The following is a 16497-nucleotide window of genomic DNA, read 5'->3' as shown; positions in this document are numbered from 1 at the left end:
TGTTCAAGGCCTTGCAGTTACTAAGAGACTAAAGTGGGAGGGACTCACTCAGGGTTCAGGATGGGGAACACATGTATACCTGTGATGGATTCATTTCAATATTTGGCAAAACTAATAAAGTTTAAAAATAAAATAAAATAATAAAAAAAAAATAAAGCGGGAGGGACTCACTCAGGCTTTTTGACTCTAAACCAGAATCTTGACTTTGTAAAGGTATTACCTAATAATTTAATGGGCTACTTACAGTACTTTGGGATCCTGTTCTCCTCTGTACGAATGGGGCCTTTTTGACCTAGCAATTTCAGAGAGCAAGAAACTAATCTCTAATGTATTATCTCTATTCAGATTTTCTAGAGTAAATGTTTTCCAAGTTTCCCTTCTTCTCCATCACTCACTCACAAATGAATTACTATTTGGAATTCCAAAGTAGAAAAGAGTATAAAAGTCAAGCTCCTCTGGTTAAAAATATGCAGAAATTCTGCTTTGACTTCTTATTTTGTCCTTGAAGCTTCTGAAATACTTTGATGGTATTTTAGGTCTCAGAGAGAAAGATATATACATATACACGCTACCTTCTCTCTCTCCATCTCTCTCTCTCAAACACACAGGGAGCAAACCAAAAATGTTAAAGTCACATGACATAAAACTAGCATAAGTTCTTAAATGCTTAAGTCCAGTTTCTGCAGTCATCTTGTCCTCTACCAATCAATGACAAACATCTCATAGGCCACACTTTGAGGAGCAATGTTCCAAGCAAATCAAAGCTTAAAAGATGCTCCTCATCTAATAAGAACATCTAATATACTAAAAAAGAAGTCAGAAACTTACTTCTTATCAAAAAATGTTGAATTTTCTTTTCTTTTTGTGAATCCATTGGGTAGAAGTTTTAAATTAATACCTTGCTTTCGAGCACGATTTTTCATAAAGTACATCTAACAAACAAAAACAAACAGACAAATTAATTTTCAAATAGCTTAAATTCCAAAAGCACATAAAACAGTGTTTAAAATGTAAGTTAAGATTTATCGAATACTTATGCTTCACAAACTACAATAAACAGCAAAATATCATTTAATCCTCACAATATTATGAAGCAGGTACTATTATTACTCTCATTTCTGCTATTTTAGAGATGTAAAGCCTACATTTAAATCCAGGTCTGTCTAACTGCAGTCTGTGCTTTTAACCATATATCCTATAAGGCAAAAGAAGAATTTCATGGGGATTTTAAAAACATACAGGTTTTAGCAATCACAGGGATTACCTATATAGTTTTTTTTTTTCTTCTTTTTTACTGATGGTTTCATACCATAGTTGGCTGTATATATGCCTGCTTCTATTACTAGGCAGGTAGCTCATTCAGGGAAGGAACTATGGCGCTGCCGAGTACAAGGCTTAACTTAAAAGTAGCCACTGATGTAGGATGTACAAAATGAGGTATGAGAATTCTAGCTCTGACATGTATTATTCCACTGACCACGTAGGTTGGTTGAGCTGAATTAGTCAACTCCAGAGAGTACTGAAGGAAGTAATATCATCAACGAAGAAGAAAGATCACTCAAAGAAGTGGCAAAATATAAATGCAACTTTTTAAGTGAGTGGCATCTAGACTTTGCAATGTACAGAGTTAGACAATCAAGTCAAGTCAAGAGGAAGGGAGGGTCAGTAAGAAAATGACTTAAGAAATTACATGCAATTTCACAGTGCATAAACTTTGGTTTCAGTAATGACGGTGATTATAAGGACCCAACTCTCCTATGGAAAACATCTAAGAATGCTATTTGCTATATATATTTGTGTAAATATTTTCAAAGATCACCTTAAAAGCATTGAAGAGCTGACAGAAATGGGAAACTACAGGCCAATATTTAATGAAAAGTGAAACTCAGAGAAGTAAGCAAAAAGCACTGAAGCCACTTTTGCTAATTATGGCAAATATAGGCTTCCCCTTTCTAGAGCCTCCTCAGCAAGACAGTCAAGATCTAGTAATGTTTGTGGAAACTCCTCTCAAATGAAATGAAACTGAGTCACAGAATGATACACCCTCAGGATAAGGGTCACCAGAGCATGCTAGGAATTTTTTTTATTAGTCTGACTGGAACAGGGGGAAAAAGAAAAATCCATTAGAAATCGTCTAGCCTGGTCATGGCAGTTCATGCTCAGACTTGAAATGATTTGCCTTGCTTTGGGATTAATGTAATCTTAAGCCTTCAACCTGGTTTAAGATAGCCTAGATCTGCAATGCTTCTAGGTATCTGGTAGAATAAAAGAAGGCCTATTTATTTATTCCAGCCTTCAAACAATTCTCATAAGTAATTTTTAAAGGGAAAAATAAAAGGAGTACTCAACAAAAAATAAATAAGCATAACCAATATAAGAAAATCAGGGGATCTTCCCTGGTGGTCTAGTGATTAAGAATCCGCCTGCCAATGCAGGTTTGATCCCTGGTTAGGGGACTAAGATCCTATATGCCAAGGGGCAACTAAGCCCAAGTGCCACAGGTGCTGAGCTGTACGCTGCAACCACTAAAGCCGATGCCCTGTAGAGTCTGAGCTCTGCAACAGAAGCCACCACAATGAAAAAAAAAAGAAGAAAGTAAGCCTCAGTACACAGGAACCAAAAGAGAAAAAGAGATTCAGTTAAGAGTTACAGATTGTCAGAATGGAGAAAAACTAGAAATCAACAATATGGTATTTTGAAAAGACACACAGAACATAAGGACACAGAAAGGCCTAACGTAAAAGTGAAGGACAAAATACACCAAAGGAGGGAAATAGTTTAAAAACAGACAAAAACACAAAAAGCTAGAGACAAAAAGGGTTACAACATAGGGCCAAAGGTTAAATACACCAATAATTTCCTGAAGTATGCATCTAATAACGTACCCTTAAAGCATATGAAGCAAAGCTACCTGATCCACAAGGAGAAACATACAAATCCTGATGATTTTATCTATTGGGAAGTATTAAAATATGTCTCTCAGTAACTGGTAGAAGAAAGAAACAAACAAAGAGAAAATCAGAAATGTTATAATTTGAACAATGTATTTAACAAACCTGACCTAAAAGGAATATGTTTAGAATAAGACATTTAGCAATTGCAGAATACCTCCCCCGCTCCTCCAAGAAAACAGGGAACGTTACAAAATTTGACTATATGCTGGGACATAAACACAAGTCTTAATGTATTTTTTAAAAAATGAACTCAGAAAAAAATATGTTCTTTGACCATAATGCAATTAAGCTAAAAATAATAAAGGATATAACAGAAGTCAAGAGGACACAGTAACTAAATAGAAAAGGAATCTGTAATAGCAACTGATCTAGAAAAAAAGACACAAGTAAGCAATATCACAAATGATAATACTACATTTCCTACAGACACATTAAAGAAAATGTTATGAAGAACTTTATGCCAATACATTGGAAAAGTTAGGTAAAATGAACAAATTCCTAGGAAAATGTAGTCTTAAGACAAAATAATGACGTGAGACAGAGAAAACCCGAACAGTCCCATTAATGGTAAAGAATAAACTTCTGTAGCCTATTAAAAAATTATATCAAACTCCCAAGGGAGAAATAATCCCAATGTTAATGTATTTAAGAACAAAATGGAAATATCAGCAAATAATTTTATGAAACTGGAATCACATCAATAGAGAAACTTAAGAATACCAAAAAGGAAAATTAGAAGTTATCTCACTCATGAACAGAAATGCAAAATGAATGAAAGGATAATGTGTACACACGTATAACACAACGGAATTCTGCAAAGTATAAAAAGCATGATATGATAATAATACACCATGCAAGTTTAGCTTAAAATAGAAAATCACCTAAAAGATTATTATTCATATTCTTATTAGAATATTATATATTAAAATAATAATAAAATATAGAAAAAACATTTGATAAAATATAACCATGATTCATGTTAACATGTGTTAGCAAACTGGGAACAGAACTTCTTTAATCTAGATATCAAACTATACCCACAAACTGAAAAGTAAACATGGTGAAATCTTAAAACTTTTCCCTCTATGATCAGGGTTACAAAACAAAGACAGAAAAGAGCTAACATAAGAGGCCTGAAACTTATCCTTAGAAAGTTCTGTTGGCAAGGTTTGCTCTTGGCTGGAGTTTGGCAATTTGACTGACTGGTAAATGGACCCTACACTGACAAAAAATTTCTCCTAAAATGGTATGAAAAACGGTAGGTTCTGCTTCATTATGCTGAAATTGTACAAAAATGTGGTTTTTATCTGCTTTCCTTCTGGGTGTATGGAACTTGGCAACTGCTAGGGTAAGGGTGTTTCTGCAACTAGTCCCCATAAAAACCTTGGGCACTGAGTCTCTAATGAGTTTCCCTGGTAGACAATAAACTTTAAACATTAGTTATCACAACCCATTGCCTGAGGAAATTAACTGTGTATTGTATGACTCCAATAGGAGAGGAATTTGGGAAGCTTGTGGCTGGATTCCTACAGGCTTGGCCCCATACACATTTTCCTTTTGCAAAGTTTGCTCTGTATCCTTTCACTGTAATAAACTTTAGCCATGAGTTCAATTGCACGTTGCATCCTGTGAACCCCTCGAGCAAATCATCAAACTCAGGAGTGGACTTTAAATATCTACTATCATCACTACTATTTTACATTACTGAAGTTCTTGCTATTCTAACAAGGTAAGAAAAAGAGATAAAAGAATAAGGACAGAAAGCTAGACACAAATTGTGATGAACTGTTTATAGAGAAAACCTCAAAAAATCTATAGATAAGGTATTGGAATAGATTTTAATATGGCTACTACCATAAAATGGACAACAACAAAAACTTTCATTCCTGAATACCAGCAAAGAGATAATAAAAAATTTTAAAAGAAAATACTATTTAAAATACTAAGAAAAAATAAAGTGCTCAAGAATAAGTCTAACAAAAAATGTGCAAGACCTTCACTAAGAAAATTACAGAGATGTTAAAGACCCAAATAAATTCAGAGATACAACAATCAAGGATTTAAATATTCAATGCCGTAAAATCCAATCACCCAAGTAACTCTACAAAATAAATGCAAATCCAATCAAAATACCCAAGTGGGGAAGGTAGGACTATAAATCAGTTGGCTGGTTTTTCTTATTTGTATTAAGTTACAAAGAGCCACATCTGTATTTCAGACAATATTCTAGAAAATATTCTAGAAAAATGGCTATGGTCTAATCTAAACAATGAACAAAGTGAGAAGATTGACTTCTTCAGTGAGTTCAGCAAAGACTACAATAGTTGCAAGAGACAAGAGGTTTAACAGAATAGAACAGACAGGCCAGAAACAAACAGGCCAAGCATATGTGGATGCCTGATATATAACAGAGATGGTCCCGCAAAGCAGTGGAGAAAGGGTGAACTTTTCAATAACTGGTGCTAGAAAAAGGAGATTATTCATTTGGAAAATTAAATAGGACCTCTACTTCACATGATAGACAAAAATCAGTTCCATGTTTACAGACATAAATGTGAGATGTGATATTACAAAGCTTTCAGAAAATCATTACAGGAGAATAGCTTCATAACCTCAAGGAAGGGAAGGATTTCTTTAAAAACACATAAAACTATTAACTATAAAGGAAACACAAGACAATTTGTACTACATTAAAATTTAAAAAAGCTGTTTACCGTAAGAAATGAAAAAGAGTACAAACACAAGCCACAGAATCAAAGGATTTATAACATACACAATCAACATCAGCATCTAAAAATACAAAGAAAACCAATAGGAAAAAACAACAGACCAAAGACAAGATGAACAAAGACTTAACAGGCATACACCACAAAGGGGAATATCCAAAGGCCAATAAAATATTTGAAAGGTGCTCAATCTCATTAAGAGGCTTCCTTGATAGCTCAGTGGGTAAAGAATCCACCTGCAATGCAGGAGATCCCAGTTCAACTCCTGGGTCGGGAAGATCCACTGGAGAAGGGATAGGCTACCCACTCCAGTATTCTGGCCTGGAGAATTCCATGGACTGTATAGTCCATGGGGTCGCAAAGAGTTGGACACAACTGAGCGACTTTTACTGTCACTTTCAATCTCATTAAGAATTGGACAACTGTAGATTAAAAATCATAATAAAGTAACAAAGCCATCAAACTGACAAAAGCTTAAAAACTATGACCAAGTCAAGAATCTGGAGAGGATGTGACAACAGGTATACTTAAATACTGTGAGTATAATCTGGCATCACCACTTTGAAAAATATTTTGGTAACATACAGTCAAATTGAAGATATGCATACTCCACAACAAAGCAATTTCACTCCTAGGTATGAACTCCAGAAAAACATATGCATAAGCAAACCACAATTCCTAAACAAAAGTGTTCACTATAGCATTGTTCATAAAATTTATTACAGAAAACCCAGAAATAAGAATGGTTCAGGGATGGGCATAACATGGTGGTAGGAATTCTTGAGAAGCTGGTTATGTTCTAATTCTAGATCTAGGTGGTAGCTACATGGATGCTCACTCCATAATTATTATTAAATGGTATATTTCTATTTTATGCTTTTTTATATGCGTGCCATATTTCATAAAAAGAAAATATTTAAAAAGCAGTTTATCCTTTAACTATATAATTTAATGATGTTTAATTAAGCTCAAGAAAAAAAAAAACTTGATATATGGTAATTTTTCTTTCAGACATGTGTAATGTCATGTCTGTACCAATAATACCAATAAAATACTTTAAAGAGTATTAAAATTCTGCAACTCCAATACCAGTATGGTCTCTGAAAACCAAAGATAATTCTGTGATGTGATTAAATAATATTAAAGAATTTTTAGAACAATAGCAGTTGGAAAATATTTCCAATATGTAAGCTTTTCATTTTGCACAGTGCTTAAGGAATGAAAAAGAAATTAAAGAGTATAACAAGTTTATTAAAATAGCAAGTCTTATTAGCCCTTCTTTCAAAACTCAAATATAATCACTTCCCCTGTATAGCATAGGGAACTCTGCTCTGTGGTGATCTAAGTGGAAGGCAATCCAAGGAAGAGAGGATATACATTTACACATGTTGCTGATTCACTCTGCTGTACAGCAGAAACTAATACAACATTGTAAAGCAACTATACTCCAATTAAAAAAAACACATCTAATCACTTCCCAATAATTCTAACAGCATCATCTGTGACCAGAACCACAACAATAGCTCTGTAACTGATCTCCCAGCTTCCAATCTTCCACTCTTGCCTATTCAAGTCCACTTTCCAGAGAGCCTCAAGAGTGATCTTTCAAAAAGCAAACATGCTCAATTGCCTCCCATGGCCTCCATTTTTACTTTGAATACATTAGGAGACTTCATCAGTTTCTTTAACCTCACCGTTCAACATGCTCCTCACTCAATTATGCTACAGTCACTGGGCTCCTCTTTTAAGCCCTCAAACACACTAACTCTGACCCTGATTCATTCTATACTTCTGCTTTTGTCTCTGTCTGTAAAGTCGTCCTTCAAACGATCACGTGACTGCCTCTTTCTCATCATTCACACTGCTGCTTGATGGCATCTCTCCGAGAAGACTCTCCTGACTACTCTCAGAACCTCCCTCACCCACAAACACCATTTTGATTTTCTTTAACCTCCTGTTGTCCTCTTTATCTTTCAGATGCACTTAACTCTATCTGAAATTATATTTGTTCCTGTACTCATCCCCTGTCTCTCCCGCTACAAGTTCCACAAGGGGAAGGACTTTGTTTTGGTCACTGCTGTATCCCTAGCAACTGGAACAGCCCTGGATCATAGTAGCCACTTAATATATTATTTGTTGAATGCAAAAAGAAAAAAAAGAATCTATTTGATTAGAAGAAATTCTAACTGGAAAAGAACAGAAGAAATACTTACATGTTTATTGCTGATTGGTCTTTTCAAGAAAGCATCTCTAGAAATATGGTCTGCTGTTCTTGCCACATCTTCTAAAAATCGATAATCTACAAATTTCAAAAACACAGAAAAATAAATAAATGGTATATGCCTATGGCCAGGAAGCATCAATCTGCTATACATAAGATGGCTTACCACTTAGGAGATTCATTTCTGTAAACTGTTGTATTGAAACATACGCAGTTTTATCTCGAACTCCATTACATGTTAGTTCTGCTTTGTGTTTCTTTACACAGGGCAAACTGAAGAGACAAAGAGAAGGAACTTTTATGCTTTGAGGTAAAATGGATACAGGCAGAGATAATAAGGTAGAAAATTACATATATACCTGCAGGAATACCGCAAACAACGTGGACATCTGTACTTTGCTTCTTCTGTACCACAAGTTTCACATCTACAAAAGTCCACAAGAAACTTAATAGATTATCAAATATTAATTCTATATATTTATTTATAAACTTTTAATCCATCACAATTTACAGACCTGCAGTCACAGTGAATAAAGTAGATGCAAGTAACTCTAATGAAATAATGGACAGCTGTCAAACATTATTAGAAAATTCTCCTCTAGGAAACCATCTCTAAATGACACTACATTTACAATGTTGTTTAATGATAGGTAATTCAAGAAAACATGTATCAAATTTAAAAAATTACCTCACTGTGACTTCCTTTTCTAAATAATCAGACAATGAGATCGCTTTTTGATATTTGAACTTGGAGTGCCTGACACTGTTAACAACTGTGTGTGTGCACATACCCAGAAGTCCAATCCATGAGCTGTTTAAATATCTTAAAGGCAGACACATTCAGAAAAAGAAGACCCAGGCAAATTTAGAGAGCAGCAGTTGCATCTTTCTTCCTCAGTTCCTCACCCAACTGAGAATGGGCATCAAAACACTCTAGAAATACTACTACCCATCATCTGTCTCCAACTGATCTTTCACTTGAGTGACAATCAGTGTACAATGACAATCAAACTACAAACAGACAAGCAAACTACATGTTGATTCACTGTATTCGAGACAGAAATGGTCCCGAGAATCTGACTACTCTTATTTCCTATGGTGCCACATGATCACACTATAAAGAAATCAAATCAAAAGCAATAAATGTTCATAGTACCCATAGAGAAACTAGCCAATTGAGTGAGTTACAATGTATTTTGCCTAATTTTAACTTACTCCACTTTTCCTTGTTGGTTTTATTAGACTGTTCCTCACACCTATCCTCTCTCAAAGGAATACTGAGCCAAGGGCATACAAAGTCAAGCCAGATACTGGTCCAGGGGTTTTCTGGTCCCAAGAATTTTCATTTCCTAACTTGGCCACTGGACACTAGTACCAACCTCACATATTTCCACAGAATTTGTTGTTATCTGACAAAACCCTCCTTTCCTAATCGCCTCTCCCCCCACCACTCAGACTCCCGGCCCAAACTCGCGCTTATTTTTCATTAATCCACACCTTTCTGATCGTGTAGTTTCTTTCAACCCAGACAACAAAAGACCTTCACAGCTCTGCCCTACCTTGACATGGCCAGTTTCCGCTTCGAGCCCACTGAAGGATTTATCTGAGGCTCTTCTTTCACCTTTGTATAATCCACCATTTCTTCTTTGGGGAAATACTTCTCTTCTTTTACATACATTTCATCCATTATTTCCTCCTTTTTAATATTCTGATCAAGAGACACTTCCTCACGTTTAATCTCCAAGATATCTTTCTTCTCTTCCTTCACTTCCAGCCAGTCCATCACTTCTTCCTTCACCTTCACTTTCTCTTCCTTTATCTCTGTTTCTTCCACCTTTTCTTCTTTTACCATCAAACTACTATCCATCTCCTCCTTCACCTCCAATGTGCCTGGTTTTTCCTCTTTCACCTCATGTCGGTCCTCCTCCTGCTTTACCCACTGGCCATTCAGCGTACCTTCTACCATTTCTGACCAGTCCATTACTTCTTGCTTCACAACCGTTAGGTCCATTCGCATCTCCTCTGCTCTTCGTCTACTTTCTTCTTCCCCTGCCCTTGTCTTCTCCATTCCGGTCAGACCATTCTCCGCCTCTCCATCGCCGGACTCCTCAGTCCTTACTCTCTCTTGATCTGTGTCGAGACTTAGCCGCGCCCCCTCAGCTTCACTCTGGAGACCTCCTCCCGACATCTCTTCACTTTCAGCAGCAAAATCCATCAGCTCAAGATCCTTGACCTCCGTTGCCACACCGTCCTTCAATGTGTTTGGTTCACGCCAAGAGGGCTGAGTTACCTGCAAAACCCCGAAGAGCGGCCCACGTGCATATCACAGAAGTAGCAAGCAGTGAACGCCGACCCGGCGCGCCTGTCCGAACGGTCGTAAAGCAACGCTTCCGCGCCGTACCCTTTCACGACTCAAGGAGCTCTTTACGGCTCTGTGGTAGTCCCGCACAGATCTTCCCGGGATCCGTTTGAGACCACGCCCACTTCGATCCCGCCCCGGGGGCGGGGTTTCACCAAACCCTTCCTTTGGAGGGTTTCTGCACGGGGCTACAGGCTTCTGCTTTAAGAGACCGGAGGAGTTCAGGATAAGGGAGAGAGGCGAAATCCTCGCTGCGTTCAAATGTGAAGACCTACCCTGTTCTGTTCTAAGCTTGCACGAAGATGGAAGAAACATCTAATAGCACTCCTTTCCATGCTTCAGTTTCTTAAGCAGTACTCCAGAGACGATGGTATTATAAATCTTGTAGTGTATTTTGATGTTACGTGTGATAATATATGGAAATAAGCTAGCAGTGATGAAACAAACAACATCGTTTCTATTATTACCAGGAGGTTTCAGATAGAAAGAAGGCATTATTTTTATTCTTTCAGTTATTTGTCAATAACAGCCGGCATCAGCCAGTTCCCCATTTACAGCATCCTACTGAATTATCTTTAGAATATATATATCACATATATTTAAAGACAGGGTCAAAAAATCAGTCTCCAGGATTTCCTAGAACTTATAGGGAAAAAAACCCAAAACAACCCTCAATAAAGGAAAACTTTCCTGGCATCCATTTCAGTTACTTTTGTTGTTGTGTTGTTGAGTCGCCAAGTCATTTCCAACTCTTTTGCAAGTACACCAGGCTCCTCCTCTGTACTCCAGGCAAGAGTACTGAAATTGGTTGCCATTTTCTTCTCCAGGGGATCTTCCCTACCCAGGGGTTGAACTCCTATCTCCAGCGTCTTTGCATTGCAGGCACCACTGAGCCGCCAGTTACTTTTAAAGATTGTTATCACCTACTGATAACCACGATGGTGTAATCACTCACCTAGAGCCAGACATCCTGGTATGTGAAGTCAAATGGGTCTTAGAAGGCATCACTATGAACAAAGCTAGTGGAGGTGATGGAATTCCAGTTGAGCTATTTCAGATCCTGAAAGATGATGCTGTGAAAGTGCTACACTCAATATGCCAGCAAATTTGGAAAATTCAGCAGTGGCCACAGGACTGGAAAAGGTCAGTTTTCATTCCAATCCCAAAGAAAGGCAATGCCAAAGAACGCTCAAACCACTGCACAATTGCACTCATCTCACACGCTAGTAAAGTAATGCTCAAAATTCTCCAAGCCAGGCTTCAGCAATATTTGAACTGTGAACTTCCAGGTGTTCAAGCTGGTTTTAGAAAAGGCAGAGGAACCAGAGAGCAAATTGCCAACATCCGCTGGATCATCAAAAAAGCAAGAGAGTTCCAGAAAAACATCTATTTCTGCTTTATTGACTATGCCAAAGCCTTTGACTGTGTGGATCACAATAAACTGTGGAAAATTCTGAAAGAGATGGGAATACCAGACCACCTGACCTGCCTCTTGAGAAACCTGTGTGCAGGTCAGGAAGCAACAGTTAGAACTGGACATGGAATGACAGACTGGTTCAAAATAGGAAAAGGAGTACGTCAAGCCTGTATATTATCACCCTGCTTATTTAACTTCTATGTACAGTACATCATGAGAAACGCTGGACTGGAAGAAGCACAAGCTGGAATCAAGATTGCCGGGAGGAATATCAGTAACCTCAGATATGCAGATGACACCACCCTTAAGGCAGAAAGTGAAGAGGAACTAAAAAGCCTCTTGATGAAAGTCAAAGTGGAGAGTGAAAAAGTCGGCTTAAAGCTCAACATTCAGAAAACTAAGATCATGGCATCCGGTCCCATCACTTCATGGGAAATAGATGGGGAAACAGTGGAAACAGTGTCAGACTTTATTTTTTTGGGCTCCAAAATCAGTACAGATGGTGACTGCAGCCATGAAATTAAAAGACGCTTGCTCCTTGGAAGGAAAGTTATGACCAACCTAGATAGCATATTCAAAAGCAGAGACATTACTTTGCCAACAAAGGTCCATCTAGTCAAGGCTATGGTTTTTCCTGTGGTCATTTATGGATATGAGTGTTGGACTGTGAAGAAGGCTGAGCACCGAAGAATTGAAGCTTTTGAACTATAATGTTGGAGAAGACTCTTGAGAGTCACTTGGACTGCAGGGAGATCCAACCAGTCCATTCTGCAGGAGATCAGCCCTGGGATTTCTTTGGAAGGAATGATGCTAAAGCTGAAACTCCAGTACTTTGGCTACTTCATGTTTAGAGTTGACTCATTGCAAAAGACCCTGATGCTGGGAGGGATTGGGGGCAAGAGGAGAAGGGCACGACAGATGATGACATGGCTGGATGGCATCACTGACTCCACGGATGTGGGTCTGAGTGAACTCCGGGAGTTGGTGATGGACAGGGAGGCCTGGCGTGCTGCAATTCATGGGGTCGCAAGGAGTCGGACACGACTGAGCCACTGAACTGAAGGTAAAGAGGCTTACAGAGAAGTCATGACAGTGTTTTTTTGAGATACTTGGAGGTACCAGCTGCCCATAGAGTCAAAGAGAGCCTTACTGGTAACCTTGTTACCGATCAGGTTTGTTTGACTCCTTCATCAATAGAAATTGCTAAGAGACCAGGCAAGAAAATCAGGCACGGCTTTGTTGGGAGTGAAAGCAAGGAACAGGTGATTTTGCTCACTGGTGGGAATGGGGGAGGGGTACTCCAGGGCAAGCTGGGTCCTTGTATAGGGTGAGGGTAGGGGTGGGTATAGGGTTCCAGGATTAAAGGGAGGCTTAGTTGGTCTGCTTACCCCCTTGGTGGAGCTGTGTGCCAGGTGTGTGCACAGTTCCCTGCTTTTGTTCCAGACTCTTTAGAAGTGGTAGTTGGGTCTTTGGTCTTTTTCTGTCTTGTTCATAATTTGCCTCAGCTGCCCATGCAGGAAGTTATATTTTTAGTCCCTTATGGTTTCTTTGTATTTTGTTGCTGGAGGAGACTTTTGTCCAGGTGCAAGCACTGCAGTAAAGGGTCGCAGGTCTCATGGCCCAGTCTGTCTCAGATTTGCAGGCCGGATTACATGTTTATGCTAGGAATAGTGCTAAATAACAAGGAATCCACGTGGCCTTGCTAAAGACAAAATTTGGGTGAAGATAGTAACAGGAGGATATGTTTATCCTCAAGAGAATAAAACCATCTGGATTTCCATTTAAGATTACAGGCCAAGTTGTGAAACTACAAATCAGACACCAGAAGTAAAAACACTTTGGAGTATTTTGGATATTTGTCGTTTTCCTACATTTTTTCTTGTAATCTCTGTGTGTTTTTTAACGGTCATTGGAGGGAAAATTGTTAAATCAGTAAGGATTCTTGAGAACATCACAGCTTATCACTTACCTGAGTTAAACAGTTAACACTGTAAGACTAGTTTTAATGGAGGTATCAGAGGTTATGGGGCCTCCCTGGTGGCTCAGGGGTAAAGAATCTGCCTGCTGCTGCTGCTGCTGCTAAGTCGCTTCAGTCGTGTCCAACTCTGTGCGACCCCAGAGACGGCAGCCCACCAGGCTCCCCCGTCCCTGGGATTCTCCAGGCAAGAACACTGGAGTGGGTTGCCATTTCCTTCTCCAATGCATGACAGTGAAAAGTGAAAGTGAAGTCGCTCAGTCGTGTCTGACTCCTAGCGACCCCATGGACTGCAGCCTACCAGGCTCCTCTGTCCATGGGATTCTCCAGGCAAGAGTACTGGACTGGGGTGCCATTGCCTTCTCCGAAGAATCTGCCTACAATGCAGGAAATGCAGGTTTGATCCCTGGGTGGGGAAGATCCCCTGAAGGAGGGAATGGCAACCCACTTCAGGATTCTTGCCTGGAGAATCACATGGACAGAGGGGCCTGGCAGCCTTCAGTCCATAGGGTTGCAAAGAGTCAGACATGACTGAAGTGACTGAGCGTGCATGCATGCAGAGGTTGTGATGATATTGTTAAAGGGCAGTTTTGAAGGAGGAAGGGGACTTGAGTGATCCTAGAGGAGAGAACTTTCGGTTGTCTGAGTATAGAGCAAGGTTATTGCCTACTAGGACAGACATGGCAGGGATTCTGGGTTAGAGGTGAGGGAGAAGTTATTTGTGAGGCTGTCATCGAATTCCTATCCAGTTCCTCAAATTCTTCCCCCTCCCTTTTTCTACTTCAGTGGAGTAGAAGGATAAGCCCAGCTCCTTCAGTCTAGGATTGAAACGTCATGCTGTCCCTATCGTCTCTATCCATCATCCCTGCACAAGGCATCATGGTGCGCTGTCCTCCTCACTTTGGCAGCTGGCCCTTTGCTGAAATCATAGTTGGTTCAATTTAACAGCTAGGAAGCTGGGAATGCTTTCTATGAAAGCATCTTAGCTCAGACTGAAATACCATGAGAGAGTGTATAGTAGGGATGGTTAAAGCCATTTTGGTGGCTCAGCAGGCACTGTGGGTAGTCAACTGTCTAGCTGACTATAGAGTGAAATTTAGGAGTGTTTTTTCCTGACCACTCAATGGACAGATAAGAAAATGGAGACCCATGGAAAGAAAATGCTTTGCTCAATGTTATGTGTCTATTGGTGGCAGTACTGAAGTAGAAAATGATCTGGTCAGAGCCTTTTGTTCACATTTGAGTCTGGTTAAGACAAAGGCCGGGGAATGTAAGTGTGGCTGTGTCCACATGAGAAGCAGGAGCCGGAAAGCCTGAATTTTATCTTGTGGCCATGTGTTGTGATGTATTGCAGGTTGGGTTACTGAGAAACAGGTGCTGATAGGAGTTATTAGGGTTCAATGCTTATGAAAGGAAGGAGGATGAAGCAGAACTGGCCAAAGGAAAACAATTAAGTTGTGATGCAGGCTTGACAAATCCTTGGCCAACCTGTAGGGTATTGCTGAGAAAGCATTTTCTTCTCAAGTGTCCCCCATCAGGGCAGAGCTGCCCCATACTTTATATCTAACCTCACTCAATCTCCTGATGGGTCCTGCCTCAGAAAGGGAATCATCTTGGGCAATGAGCTTCCTTGCCACTGGAGGTCACAGCAGGAGGCTGATGACTGCCCTTCTTGTAACAAGTAACAAGCTGGGTAACAAGTTCTTTGAAGGGAGATCTAGGTGGTGGCTCTCCATGGCTACCACAGTGTGAATGTGTATTTGCGTTGGTGGTCATGGGCCTTTTGTCATTGAATTTGCTTGGTTCTTCTTTCTTAAAATGGAGATAGGTATGCCTATTTCACAGAGCTATTTCGAGAATTAAATGAGAAAATGTATGTGAGCTTTTGAACAGTAAAAGCCATTATAACTATTATTTTCCTCATTCTACTAGTAATTTTGAAAGCTTCCAATAGTAACAGCTTACTTGTTTTCTCAGCCTGGAGGACAAAGCTGAGATAATCACATTCACTAGTTCTTGGCATGTTCTCACTATATGCGACAACCCTCTCTGTTTTCACCATTTGTACGTCACCACTATCATTACCCTTCCTCTCACTCTCATGCGTTTGATATGATTCTTTACATAAACACATGTCTTTGTGAAGTACATAGTATTGTTTTATAGTGTGCTATTTTTTAACAACTTCATTGAGATATGCATGTGTGTGCTCAGTCATGTCCAACTTTTTGTAGCACCATGGATTGTAGCCCACCAGGCTCATCTGTCCATAGAATTTTCCAGGCAAGAATATTGGAGTGGGTTGCCATTTCCTTCTCCAGGGGATCTTCCCAACCCACGTCTCCTGCATTGGCAGGAGGATTTTTTACCACTGCGCCACCTGGGAAGCCCCTCATTGAAGTATAGTTTACATAAAAATATACCTGTTAAAAAATAAACCCACAATAAACTTACAGTTCAGTAACTTTACATTTATAGAGTTGTCCAATCACCACTATCCAGTTTTAGAACATTTCTATCTTCTCCTTAAATTCCTTTGTTTCTGTTTGCAGTCAATCCCTGTTCCTAGGCCTAGCCCCCAGGCAACCATTGATCTGCTTTCTATCTCTCGAGATGTGCCTTTTTTGGAAGTTTCATGTGAAATCACATAATACATGATCTTTTGAGTTTGGCTTCTTTTATTTAGCATAAAGTTTTTGAGGCTTATCTATGTTGTAGCGTGTGTCAGTAGTTTGTTTCTTTTTATTGCTGAATAATATTCCATTGTATCGATATATCACATTTTGTTCATTCCTTTACTAGTTGATGGACATTTGGATTATTTCCATATTTGGTATTATCAATG

The 16497-nt window shown here is 39.1% G+C and overlaps 1 protein-coding gene across 3 annotated transcripts in view; it reads right to left on the bottom strand.

Annotated features, from left to right (window-relative positions):
* The window catches only part of ZNHIT6 (zinc finger HIT-type containing 6), a 61163-nt gene extending 50865 nt beyond the window's left edge, over nucleotides 1–10298 (bottom strand). For 2 of the 3 annotated variants that reach the window (XR_011565819.1, XM_070786186.1), the window contains exons 1-5: nucleotides 9461–10298; nucleotides 8261–8326; nucleotides 8068–8174; nucleotides 7894–7979; nucleotides 829–932 (exon numbers count right to left, since the gene is read on the bottom strand). Coding sequence is in view for 2 of the 3 variants with exons in the window: in XM_070786186.1 (XP_070642287.1) it covers nucleotides 829–932; nucleotides 7894–7979; nucleotides 8068–8174; nucleotides 8261–8326; nucleotides 9461–10116 (1019 nt within the window). In the remaining variant the exon portion in view is untranslated. The remainder of the gene's footprint in view (nucleotides 1–828; nucleotides 933–7893; nucleotides 7980–8067; nucleotides 8175–8260; nucleotides 8327–9460) is intronic. The other variant, XM_019957166.2, reaches the window with a different exon arrangement.
* Nucleotides 10299–16497: the final 6199 nt, after the last annotated feature.

Source organism: Bos indicus, chromosome 3 (genome assembly GCF_029378745.1).
Source record: "Bos indicus isolate NIAB-ARS_2022 breed Sahiwal x Tharparkar chromosome 3, NIAB-ARS_B.indTharparkar_mat_pri_1.0, whole genome shotgun sequence".
In the NCBI taxonomy this organism is placed as follows: Eukaryota; Metazoa; Chordata; class Mammalia; order Artiodactyla; family Bovidae; genus Bos; species Bos indicus.
This window is presented reverse-complemented; position numbering and strand designations above follow the sequence as displayed.